At 38.0% G+C, this 13,198-nt stretch overlaps 1 protein-coding gene across 1 annotated transcript in view; it reads right to left on the bottom strand.

Moving 5' to 3' along the window:
* The window catches only part of crhr1 (corticotropin releasing hormone receptor 1), a 120,330-nt gene that overhangs the window by 30,599 nt on the left and 76,533 nt on the right, over window positions 1-13,198 (bottom strand). Inside the window, exon 6 of the mRNA XM_052543725.1 lies at window positions 11,197-11,303. Within this exon, the coding sequence (XP_052399685.1) occupies window positions 11,197-11,303 (107 nt within the window). The remainder of the gene's footprint in view (window positions 1-11,196; window positions 11,304-13,198) is intronic.

A 13,198-nucleotide genomic window follows, 5' to 3' on the forward strand; every position in this document is an offset into this window, starting at 1 on the left:
TAAATACATAATCAACTATTTTTGTCAAGTATCAACATATTCTATATTCAATAGAATATTTAAAACTATAATCTTATAAAAATTTACGCAATTGTAGCTGCAGTGTAGATGCATGCATGCACATACGTAAGGTAAGGAAAGTTGCCTTTAGAGCAATAATTTTACTATATTTCAATATTTTATTATACTCACTCTCATTCTCAGAGAGTAATTTCTTTATTATTTTGAATACTAAAGAAGATACTTTGAAGAATGTTGTTAACTAAACAGTTGCTTGTAGCCAATGACTTCCACAGTATTTTTTTTCCCTTCATACTATGGATGTGACTACCAGCAACTGTTTGGTTAGCCACATTCTTCAAAGTATCTTCTTTTGTATTCAGTGGAAAAAAGAAAAAAACATGGAACAACATAAGGGTGAGTAAATGATGACAGAATTTACATTTTTGGGTGAACTATCCAGTCAATCTATGATTTAATTTCTGTCATTGTTTGTAGCTTTGATATTATTTTGCAGTTTTATCCTGGCTTCACTGAATCCTGTAAAGTGTCCACCTTTCTGTTGTTTTAGTAAATACCACACTAATAATACATTTAAAAATTACATTCTCCTCCTCCTAAAATCTGAGTGCAAAAATCAGTTGTGAATCTCTAATCATAAAATCTGTATGGTTTTTATGCAACACTTCCTTTCACACGCCTCTTACTTCTGAGTCTCTGCATGGGTCTTGCAGTCTTCCGGTGCCTGCTCACAACTGCATGTGTTTTAGTTATTAGCATTCCCACTGCCTGCGCTAATAAGAGTGCGTTACCACAGCTGTCTATTTAAGTCCCCCCCTCATCACTCACTTCTCATTGATCCACTGCACCAAGCCTTTTCTGCTAAGGATGTGTCCTTTCAAGAATAATCGCCGGCTCAGAGTAGGCTCCACAATCACAATCCTCTGCAGCTAATGTTGAGAGGGGTCACAGGCAAAAGATCTGAGTGATGCAATTTTAGGCCATTAATAAACTGCAGGGAGCTTAAGCAGGCCGCTCTCTTTGCAGGAGCTCAGTGCTAACAAGCTTGCAGCACCAGAGGAACTAACATCTTAGAGCGTCCCTGAGCACAAATGCTGTGCAGATGTACTGGTAACATCCCGTGCTGGGTCCCAGTAAGAACGACCTGTCCATCTACTCACACAGTACAGTGGGGGGCTGGCGAAGTGCCATTGCCTCATACAGTGGCCATGTGCGCCGAGGTCTGCTGACTCTATCACCCTGCTGACTCTCATTGCATAAGCATGCACAGAAATAGAAGAGCAGAGGTCCTCCTCATCTAGTCCTGCTTAAAGGAAGAATAAGTTTACTTCTAACTTTTTCGAGAGTCACTTAGTTATCACATCTCTAAAGCACTATTCAGATGAAGCAGTTTTATAGTAGAGTATACACACACACACACACACACAAATACCAATCAAAAGATTGGGGTCATTAACAGGGTTACTATTGTTAACTAAAACTAAAATTATATAAAAAATAAATAATTAAAAACCACCTATTTTAACTTGCTGCCTTAAATTTGGTTGGGCAAGTAATTTCAACATAAATTACATCAAACTAAAAAAAAATTAGTTGAATCTCATAACACTCATAAGAATAGTTCCTCTTGGTAAGACTAGTTCCCTTTTTGACGTTCACTCCTATGTGTGTTGGGGTCATCCTTGAGAGCCTAAATCACCTCTTGTGAATATCAGAAAAGGCTAATTAAATTGGCGTGCAGAATGTGCATGCGAGGCCATGCCAATATAGATGGGTATATAAGGCTGGCCATGTGCAAGCTCTACTTCGGAGAAATTCAACTCATCTCATACGAGAAGCAAACTTTTCCGATCATCTCAAATTACCACTATATTATTCGGCACATTCAGTGGTCTCTCTTGTGCTGCAAAGACAAGTGTGAGGCAGTTCCCATGGATGCTTGGCAGATGTTAAGAGTGAAATTTCCATTTTTAAAGAGTACATTTAGTTTAAAAGAGCATCACACAGTGGTTCGCATCTTTTCAAAGATGCCATTCCATCCATGTTCTTCTGGTTGTGGGGAATTTTTCTCTTCCTCCGATGACCAGGATTGCTGCATTCTGTAATTGGGCCATGCTCACACAGATTACGTTTTTGTTGGTGGATCATGTTCTCATTGCCAGAATATGACCATCAGAAAGTTGCGGTCGTGGCTTTCATATGTCTTTTCAAGGAAGAGATAGATTTATTCAGGTGATGGCAAGGCTGAATTTTCAAGCAGCTATTGCTCCAGAATCACATGTTCCTTAATAAATGCTCATTTGGTACTCAAAATATTATTTTTTTTTTTATTATTATAAATGCTGAAAATGTGCATCTTAATATTTTGTGTGGAAACTATGAATTCATGGGGGGGGGGGGGTCGTTTTGTTAATTCTTTGATAAATAGAAAGTTGAAAAAATATGTTTATGTAAAAAAATAAAAAAATGTCTTAACTGTCAATTAAATGTCAAACTAAATAGATACAATGAAGAATATATAAAAACAATGTTAAGATCGGAAGTTAACTGGCAAAAAAAGTCCTTAAAGAACATGCACCTGGCAAAAAAAAAAAAAAAAAAAAAATTATGCTTACAGTACTTGACAAAGGTCAAAACAAAATATGACAAGCTTTGTGAAACAATAATAAACCACAATCGCTGTCATTCCAATACAGGATTACAGCTCTCAGACGACCATAATTGCTCAATGATTTTAACTGAGGATGTTTGATGGAAAACACCATTTCAGTTCTGACAGGATTAAAATCAAAAAACACATTTGTGAAACACAAAGTTACAAGACCTCCTCAGGGAAAGGATCTGTGCAAAAAGCCTTCATCTACATAAACATCAACTGTTAAAAAGCGCATCCCACTAATGTGGCAGTTTTAACATAGCAAAACATGTTTTTTTTTTTCATTCGTTTTGCCAGGGGACATCTAATGAACAATTGTTTAACAAAATTTAGCAGGACATATTCTAGTTTGTGGATTTGTTTGTTTGAAACAATGAATCATTATTCAATTTAGTTAGACACACATAATCAAAGCCACTATGGAGCTTTCAAAGATAAATATATGCACTATTTTCCTTAGAAAAGTACTTTTTAGAGATAAAAAGATTTTTCTTGTGGGATAAAGTGCCTCAGGTTTTCAGTTTGCATTTATTGTGGTTTATTTTGATGCATTATATGTAGAGAAACACTATGGTGTTTACTGTCATTCTGTTTCTCTGTATTTCCTCCTGTCTCTGCCCTGAGGGGACATGTAAGAAGGTTTATGTGTCACACAGGACAGGAAGGTTCTGGCAGTCTAGCCTTTTGTCAAGAAACCGGATGTAAAAAGCTAGCTGCCAACAGCGGCTTGTCACTGTTATGTTGACCTGAGCTGTTGCGGGTGAGCCCTTCAATGGTGCCACCCACGGCAGCTTTGCTCTCCTTTCATACATGATGCCTTCTGCTTTTTGTTCTCATTCTGTGAATGACAGAGGAGCCAGGTTAAACTTGGTTGACAGGTGAGCACTGATATAGAATACAAGGCCATTTCTAAAATTACGTGAGAGGTTACAGAGTTCTGTAATCTTAGTGACAGTGCAAAATAAATCTAAATATATAAATTTAAATAGTGAATATTTAGTTATAATTCGCAAAATAAAACTGTAAATCAAAATATATATGAATAAATCCTTAATATTGTAAATTGGAAAATATGTATTGTCTACAAACCTATACAATTACATCTTTATTATCAGGCATGTCAATAGAATTTATTTTATTTTATGAAAACATTATGCCTATACATCCTGTATACTGGTATCAATGAAGATATTGCACTATATTAATTTAAGTTCATCTTGCTAATCTAAACTAAAATTAGTATTTTATCTACTTTAAAAAGGCTGGTGTTACCAATAGGTCCTCATGGTGATAGTGTAAATCTTTTCTACACAATATCATCGGAAAATAAATACAATAATTAATATAGTACAATGCCTGCACTGAGACATGTACAGGATACATAGACATACTGGGTCTCATTCATGAAACACGAGCAGAACGAATTTTTGTGTAAATCGCGTGTAAAGTGGTTCTGGCGTAAATTTTCGGATTCATTAAAACGTTCGTATTTTCCAAATGTTAGTTGGTACGAAATAAATCTACACCTGCTCCCAGCCACGCGTAAATAGTGCGTTTAACGTCTGAACGTTTTGCTCATTAATACGGCTGCATTTTAATTCATAATCGGGTACATATTTACACAGCATTTTGAAAAAAATATTATAGCTATATAGTAATTACATACGGTTTTTCTTTTAACTTCTGGGACTGTTCGATTAACAGATGAAACTCTATTAACATCGTCTGTAATATGCTGCCAAGCTTCCTTTTTTTAGGACCTGATACGCCACTATGTACGATTGAAAATAAAACGTGGCGTTTTGAATGAACTTCTGATAATAAAACTTCAATTTCTGCAGCTGAGAAATTTTAATTTTCATTCGCTTTTTGAAAAGACGTTGGAATCATTCGTTTGGTGTCATAATATGATGCTCATATATAATTGTCAGTCGGATTTAATGGGGGGGATTTATGGTAATTGAGAATGAGCGTGCACGCGCGTCCCATTTACGACTGATTGGAATTCATTAACACACACACACATTTCACTATCACATCTGACGTTTACGAAGTTTTTGTGAATCAGGAGAAGAGTTTTCGGGAAGTTCTCTTTACACGCAAATTACTCGTATTTACTCGTATATATAAAGTGAAGTGAAGTGACATTCAGCCAAGTATGGTGACCCATACTCAGAATTTGTGCTCTGCATTTAACCCATCCGAAATGCACACACACAGAGCAGTGAACACACACACACACACACACACACACACACACACACACACACACACACACACACACACACACACACACACACACACACACACACACACCCGGGGAGCAGTTTGGGGGTTCGATGGGGGTTCGACATTTATATACATTCAAGGGCACCTAAGTCGTGGTATTGAAGGTGGAGAGAGAACTGTACATGCACTCCCCCCACCCACAATTCCGTCCGGCCCGAGACTAGAACCCACAACCCTTCGATTGGGAGTCCAACCCTCTAACCATTAGGCCACGACTTCCCCTATATACGAATGTTTCATGAATGAGACCAACTGTTTTCATAAAAAAAGCATTAAGAATATCTACCTATATTGACATGCCTATTAATAAAGATTTATTTATATTTATGTATATTTATGATGTAGATTGTATATACAGATTTACATTTATATACATTCAAATTAACTTCTATACATATATTCATGATTTGCGTTTATATATTCAGATTTTTATCTATATATATATTCAGACGTAGGGCTGGACGATTAATCTAAACGCGAACCGAAAATCATAACCTCTAACCGACGTAATTTTCCCATGTCGGTTATTTCGTTTTTTTAATCCTGTTAATACTTCCCCCTTAAAAGCATACCCATAAAACCAAAACATGGAGGTGAACGCCGGTTTGTCATCACTAAACTTTGTCGGTTGTATTTGTTTTATAGTTTGGACATTCAAGCGATTAGATGATCGGATGTGTATTATTATATCGAGCTACCATGTTCACACAGCTGCATTGTGGCACAGACACTCATATAAACAGGAGCTATGAAGATCGCACGGCACAGAGGAACACAGAAACTAGTTGTCAGTGCTGTCCTGTGATTTATCTCTAAAGTAGATTAGAATCTCAAAACTTATTATAGCATGTTTGCATGTATAGCATGTTGCGCAAATGAAGCACAAGCGCATGCACAGAGAGCCAATCTAAAACTCCTGTCCTTCTGTCCTTGTGGGCAGACACAAATGGCTGGAGGATCTGAGAGCAAGAACACTCTGTATTTATCCTGTACATCTGTTTATTGTGTATTTCATTACACTTATTCCCTGCTAGAGGACCCACTTGAGTCCAACTACAACTTTAAAACCTCTGTTCTCGCACCCAGCCTTGATATGTCCATGACACCCTGTCTTGGGAACATTAGGTAGACAGACAGAGGTTTATCAGCAGGGCACATTGTTGAGAAAAGCAACATCCAATAAATCTTACATCTGACTCATGTGTCATGTGATTTTGATTGGAAATTCAGGAAAAGATGCCAGAATATTTTCCTTGGATTAATAAAGGCAGATTAATTCTGGGATAATCTAGTCTAAATAATCCTAAACAGCATGGATATTTAATCTGTGGTCCTAACACCAAAGAGTTTGTGAGAATTCTGAAACACATGACTATTCTCCTAACATCCAGTTTGATACATTGATCCAGGCTAATTACAGTTTGGACATGATCCTATAGAAAACAAGTCTCTCAGTTTGATTGAGCATAATATAATGAGAGCCAGCTCAATGAGGGCCTTCAGTTCTCATCCCTAAACACTTCAGTTCATTCAGTTTTCATCCCTAAAATGCCACTTCTGGACTGGAATGATTACGAAAAGGAGTGCTCATGCCCTTGATGTGGCAGTTAGATGTCTTCATTTCTACACCATCAGTCTAAAATCTTATTGCTGGTATCACTATGCTGACCCATGACGTATTTATTTCTCAGGTGCCTTGACAAGAGAGAGGGATAACCTGGACAGGTTGTCCTTGGACCCCAGAAGAACTCAATGCCTGTGATCAGAAAACATCTACAATTCTCTATTCTCTTCCATTCAGCTGACCACCTGATGTATAGTTTTTGTCAACAGCTGGAAAATCAACTGATGTACTGATGGGATGTGACAAGAAGACAGCCTATATTTGTGTTGGGGGCTGAGCACGTGTCCCTCTCAGTTAAACTGATTTCAAGTTGATCCAAGCAAAGGACACTGGACATGTTAGGAGAGCTGTCTAGAAAATGAATCATTTGTGGAGATATCTGGATATTAGGGATTATTTTTTGCACACAAAAAAAGAGATCTACCGAAGATTGAAAATAGAAGCTGCCATTGATGTGTCTGTGTGTAATAATAATAGTGATGCTAATAGTAATAATAATAATAATAATAATAGTAATAATAATAATAATGATAATAATATTATTGCACTTCTTTTATTTATTTTTTTAAATAAAATTATTAATTATTATATTTTACTATTATATAAAACTATAAAAAGGGAGCATTAAATAAAAATACAACTATTTTATAGTAAACTTAAAAATAAAGTGTTAATATTTACTGTGATATGAAATGTCACAGTTTTGCATTGTGTTTTCGAAAAGGGCAGCGGATAGCCTAGATTTAAGCTCTCAGTAGAAAATAAATCTTATACAATATTAGAGTTTGTTGATTTAAAATTGGATGACCACCGGATGTGGTCCGGCGATCCGTTCCATGTGCGGTGCAGTGCAGAGATCGTTTCCGCACCGAGTCTATTTCTGATGCGCTGCACGCGCTGAATTAAAGTGACAGGCTGACAGTGCATGGTTCATGGTCAAAATGAACACAGATTGACATGAAAATACAATAATCTCACCATAAATCCGTTTAATTAAACAAAATGTAGTAATCTCACCATAAATGCATTTAATTTAATTATACTCTTTTACACAGTCATCTTTTTTTACTTTAGGACCGGAGCCGGGTACAGCAAGGAAATATAACATTTACTTCAACAAGGTGACATAATGAACAACTCTCGTCTCATTCATGGTGGAGATGAAAAAACAATTTCTTTGTGACATGCAATATTTAAGCAAGCATTGTATTAAAACTTGCGGACCCACTTTATATTAAGTGGCCTTAACTACTATGTACGTTTTACATTTTTTTACATTTTAATTAATAATTTAGTACAATGTACTTATTGTGTACATACATGTTTTTACATTGTACTTATATTTTAAAAAAACTACATGTAATTACATCTGTATTTAATTTCTGTAATTACATTTATAATTACACTGTTGACCCATACTTTACACCAGGGGTGCACAACCCTGCTCCTGGCGATCGACTGTCCTGCAAAGTTTGGCTCCAACCCTAATCAAACACACCTGCCTTTAATTTTTAAGTGAGCCTGAAGACCTTAATTAGTTGCTTCAGGTGTGTTTGATTAGGATTGGAGCTAAACTTTGCAGGACAGTCGATCGCCAGGAGCAGGGTTGGGCACCCCAGCTTTACACCTTAACGGACCCACTTTATATTAAGTGGCCTTAACTACTATGTACTTACATTTTAATTAATAATTTAGTACAATGTACTTATTGTGTACATACATGTTTTTACATTGTATTTATATTTAAAAAAAACTACTTGTAATTACATCTGTATTTAATTTCTGTAATTACATTTATAATTACACTGTTGACCCATACTTTACACCTTAACCCACCCTTAAACTTACCCATACCTCCAACCCTCTCCCTAACCTTACCTCTATCCCACCTCAATAGCAGCAAAAGTGTTTTAAAATACAATATGAACACAATAAGTACATTGTACTTATTTTTTATGTAAGTACATAGTAGTTAAGGCCACCTAATATAAACTGGGACCACCTTAACCCACCCTTAAACTTACCCATACCTCCAACCCTCTCCCTAACCTTACCTCTATCCCACCCCAATAGCAGCAAAAGTGTTTTACAATACAATATGAACACAATAAGTACATTGTACTTATTTTTTTTATGTAAGTACATAGTAGTTAAGGCCACCTAATATAAAGTGGGACCAAACTTGCAAAAGGAAAGGCATGATAGTCTGCTGTTTTTGTCAGTTTTAAGTTTTAATTTGAAATGTTTGCGATTTTAAGTAAACTACATGGTTAAATATTTTACCACTTGTTTGAGCAACTTAATATATAAATCTACATAAGTAGCTCTGAATAATACATTGTTTAAATTGTGTTAAAACGTCTATTAAAGAGTGTATGTTTTTTTTTTTTTTTTTTTTTTTTTTTTTTTTTACTTTTTTAAATAAGTTTCAGATAATTTCTGGATTTGAAATACAAATAGTGAGTATGTGTTTGTGGTAGCCTACAGTCGTAGATCAGTCACACACTGCACACTCGGAGTATGTGTGTTTCAGTGTAGTGGGCGTTACGCCACTTTTAAGTCAGTGCGCGCACGGAGAGCATGTGGCCGGCCCGTGCAGAAAAAAAAAAATCACAAGAGAACGAGCTGATTCTGTGTTTTAAAAAGAATCATGACAGAAGATAAAAGGTATGCAATGTGTTATATATTCACAAGGCAACCAACCAAATGCTATCAAACATGTTTTTACTGGTGTTCAGGTCACACACAGATTACATACACAGATAATCTGATTGGGTGAGCCACCAGTCAATCTGGGTGGGCACGTGCCCACCCAGGCCCACCCATAAATCCGTGCCTGTTTATATATAAACAAATTATTGAAAATATTAAACAAATTGTAATATAAAACAAATTATTGAAAAATGTTAACAGTGTGTATGTGTAACAAAATATATAAAAATGGCCACATATTTGTACATATAATATATATAATATAATCATATTATATTATATTATATGTACAAATATGTGGCCATTTATGTATATAAATGCCCTCTAGTGGCTGTCGACAGTAAATTTTTCTCTCTTTTCTCATTTCTCTTGGTTCATGTCAAATTAATTTTGATAAATAAGTCGCATCTGACTATAAGTTGCAGGACCAGCCATACTATGAAAAAAATATAGTCCGGAAAATACGGTAGTAACTTGTACTCTGAGTATTTTTTGAGAAGAGTAATTTTTACTTTTACTTAAAGGGACACTAAGTAGGAATTACTCCCATCTAGTGGTGAAATTGTATTTTGCATTCAAACTAATTTTGCTCTCCAGCGCCTCGCTTTTTCAAATGCGCGTTGCATCTACGGTAGGCGATATGTACCAAAAAGCTTTGACGGGATGTCTTCTAATAGCACTTCGTCGAGTTTTCCTTCAGGTGAACAGGTGTGTTATTTCAAACAAACTGCAACATGACCATAAACAAACGAATGTTACAGTATGAATTACTGACTGTGGAAAACATGAAATATTGTAATTAGTAGTTATGTCTTCTTTATTCGTTATATTTTCTGAATAATGTGCATTGTTAGATATAAAAAAAATATTGTAATATAGATTGTAACACTGACTTACCTGTCGAGAAGAAAACTGGCCACTTCAGCGTCTCTTTTGAAATCTTTATCAAACATTAGCTCTTTCCACCTAGAAAAAGCTTCCCCGACATTAACTCTTGTTTTCTGTATTCTATGGTCACGTTTCCTTTTACGTTCTATTTTTGACTGTTTTGGCGACGATGTTTTCTTCTCCTGTGGCGCGGCATATGTATGGTCCATAATAAGAATGCAATCCAGACTTTTAAACTTGCCGGTGCAGTTTCAAGCGCCTCTCACTGCTCTGCACCTGCGTTTCTGGCTCTGACCGAAAACGCGTTGTGGAAACGCGTTGGCTTAGTACTTTTTGTCCCTCTCTGCTATAATAGTTTTGCAAGATGGCGGAACTACATGGAAGCCTCCGTCGACCTACCCGTCCCATGTATATGAAGATAATAAATTCTTCATTTACGAGGATTAGTTTAAACATTTGCATAGGTATTTGTACACCATTGAGGGCATATTTATGAATAAAAATATTGATTTTAGATAATAAAATACCTAAAAAGTTACTTATTGTCCCTTTAAGTACTGTTTGACAGCAGTACTTTTACTTGTAATTGAGTATTATTTCATCAATGTAACAGTGCTTGTACTTAACTACAATTTTTTTTGTACTCTTTCCACCACTGAGCAGAACTATATGATTACAAACATTGGAAGAAGGGGGATTGTTTGGAAAGTGTGCTTGAAACATCAAGTTATTATTTTTGCAAAATGTGGCACAAAAATGACACACTTTACCTTTAAGTGAAAACTAATCAATGACTCCATTAGGTCTCCAGAGCAACAAAGGAGCCATTCCTGAGCAATAGATTTCCCCTAAATATTTTACAAATCTGAGAATCCTCAGAATTCATCCACTCACTTCACAACGCAGTAGCAGTGGTTCATACATGAATCTCTCTCATGCAAGTCCACCGGTGCGACTAATGCAGATGTTCAGTTCTGCTCCCCTCACAGCAGAGGCACTCACCCACCTGAGCCTCATGAAGAGGATGAAGGCGATCAGCAGGGCTCCCAGAGAGATACAGTGTCCCAGGTAGTTTATGATGACTGCAATGTGGTAATGCAGCTTGCTCTTCTTCTGAAAGATCACAAAGGGACAGTCACACATATACATTAGGAAGGTGAGAGACTGATGTCCTGCAGATATCTGACATCTAAATTCCAACTGGAAAGAACTCCTAAAAGCTTTTTGGCATTACAGGGACAAAAAGAGAGAGAGAGAAAAAACAATAAAAAATAAAATAAAGGACTGACTACCCTCTATAACTGATATTTTGCTACCTGTTAATTATCCAGTTAATTGAATGTGATAATTTAATATAATTAGTTTTAAAACAAAAATACAAATCAACAAATCTAACAAATTAAAAATAATTATAAGCCATTTCATTTATTAACAAATCACATACATTTTTCAATTCATATATTCAATTCAATTTAAAAATACTATGCTGTTTAATATTTGTGGAAACTGATTGAACATGGGGAAAACACAACACAAGGGGAAAGCCCCTTTCACACTGGACGCTGGACCCGGGTCGCCTTCTGTGTGAAACCAGGCACGTCCCGGGATTGATCTGCCCGGGGACCTAGTAACATTGCCGGGTTCAGTCCTGGAACAAGCGCTGTGTGAACAAAAGCCAGAACTAATGCCGTAAAGGGTGTGTCATTATGATGTCGCATGTTATTGCATGAATTTTTTACTGGGTGTTTTGAAGAAAGATCAAAGTTTGTGACGAAAAAATTTGCAGATGTGCAAACTGTAACGAAGCAGTTCCTCACTTTCCGCACTGACACTGATATCGATTGCCAGCTTAAGTGAAATTTAACGTGCCTAGCGTTTTCAACTCTGGGATCCGAGAGGCCGCAATGGACTGAGGTGAAGCCGAGGGGATTAAGGCGCCTGACGGAACCTGATGGAGCCAGAGGGATGGAGGGAAAAGTGAAGCCAGAGGAGTGGAGTCCCGAGGAGCAGGATGGTCGACGCCAGACCAAGGCTGAGCTGGAAAGATGAGGGAGCAAGGCGGAGCTTGTGGACTGCCAGGTGACGGCAGAGAGGAGGGAGCTAGGAGCCATGGTGGAGTCGACGGGTCAGTGGTCTGAGGCAGAGTCCAGGCCTCGGAGGGACTGCCAGATGACAGCGGTAGAGGAGGCAGGAGCGGGCACTGGAGGACACATTCTAGGAGCAAGCACTGGAGTGAGCTTTGGGCCTGGAGCACATCCTGGGCTTCACTGGGGAACAGGGACTGGATAATTGGAAGCCCCCTCAAGGCTGGACGAGGAAACCAAGGATGAAGGAGGGCTGGACGGGACCAGCAGGGATGTCAGAGAGGAGAGGGGGGCAGTTCATCCTCCAGTTCAGATTCCCAGTCTAAACTATCCACCTCCTCATTTTGGCCCTTTTGGCATGCTATATTCCGCTCACCATCAGCAGCGATGCAGGGAGCGGAGCTCCTCTCCACGCTCATCCTGTCCGTGTCCTTCTCCCTCATGGCAGGCAGTGTTGCCGGCTTACACACCTGGTCTGACGTCATGGCTTCTGGCTATGCGACAATCCTCAGCTCTGTCGCTCTATGTGGCGATGGCTCGTTGGTCGCGGCGGGCTCAGGAATGCGCTCTGCACATCGAGGAGATGGTGGGCTCTGCTCTGGGTCTGGAGTGGACCTGGTGAGATCCTCCATGGGGCAGACGGTGAGAGGTGACCCGTTACTCACCAGAGTCCACTCCACAAATGCAGCGAATTCCTCCTAAGGACCATCTTTGGACGATGGCACTCGGCCCGGGTAGGTGGTGAGATGGGCTAGAAACAGGAACTGCCTCGTATGGTCCTCGAGAGATCATCCTTCCTGCTCCAGCAGGAGGAGGAGGAATTCAGGGTGAAAGAGGGGATCCATAGACAACACTACTGAAACAAAAATGGGCTGAGGAAAACCGGAAAACAAACGGAGGGTAAACACATAATTTAAACTAGTT

This window comes from Carassius gibelio, chromosome A3, assembly GCF_023724105.1.
Source record: "Carassius gibelio isolate Cgi1373 ecotype wild population from Czech Republic chromosome A3, carGib1.2-hapl.c, whole genome shotgun sequence".
NCBI classification, from domain to species: Eukaryota; Metazoa; Chordata; class Actinopteri; order Cypriniformes; family Cyprinidae; genus Carassius; species Carassius gibelio.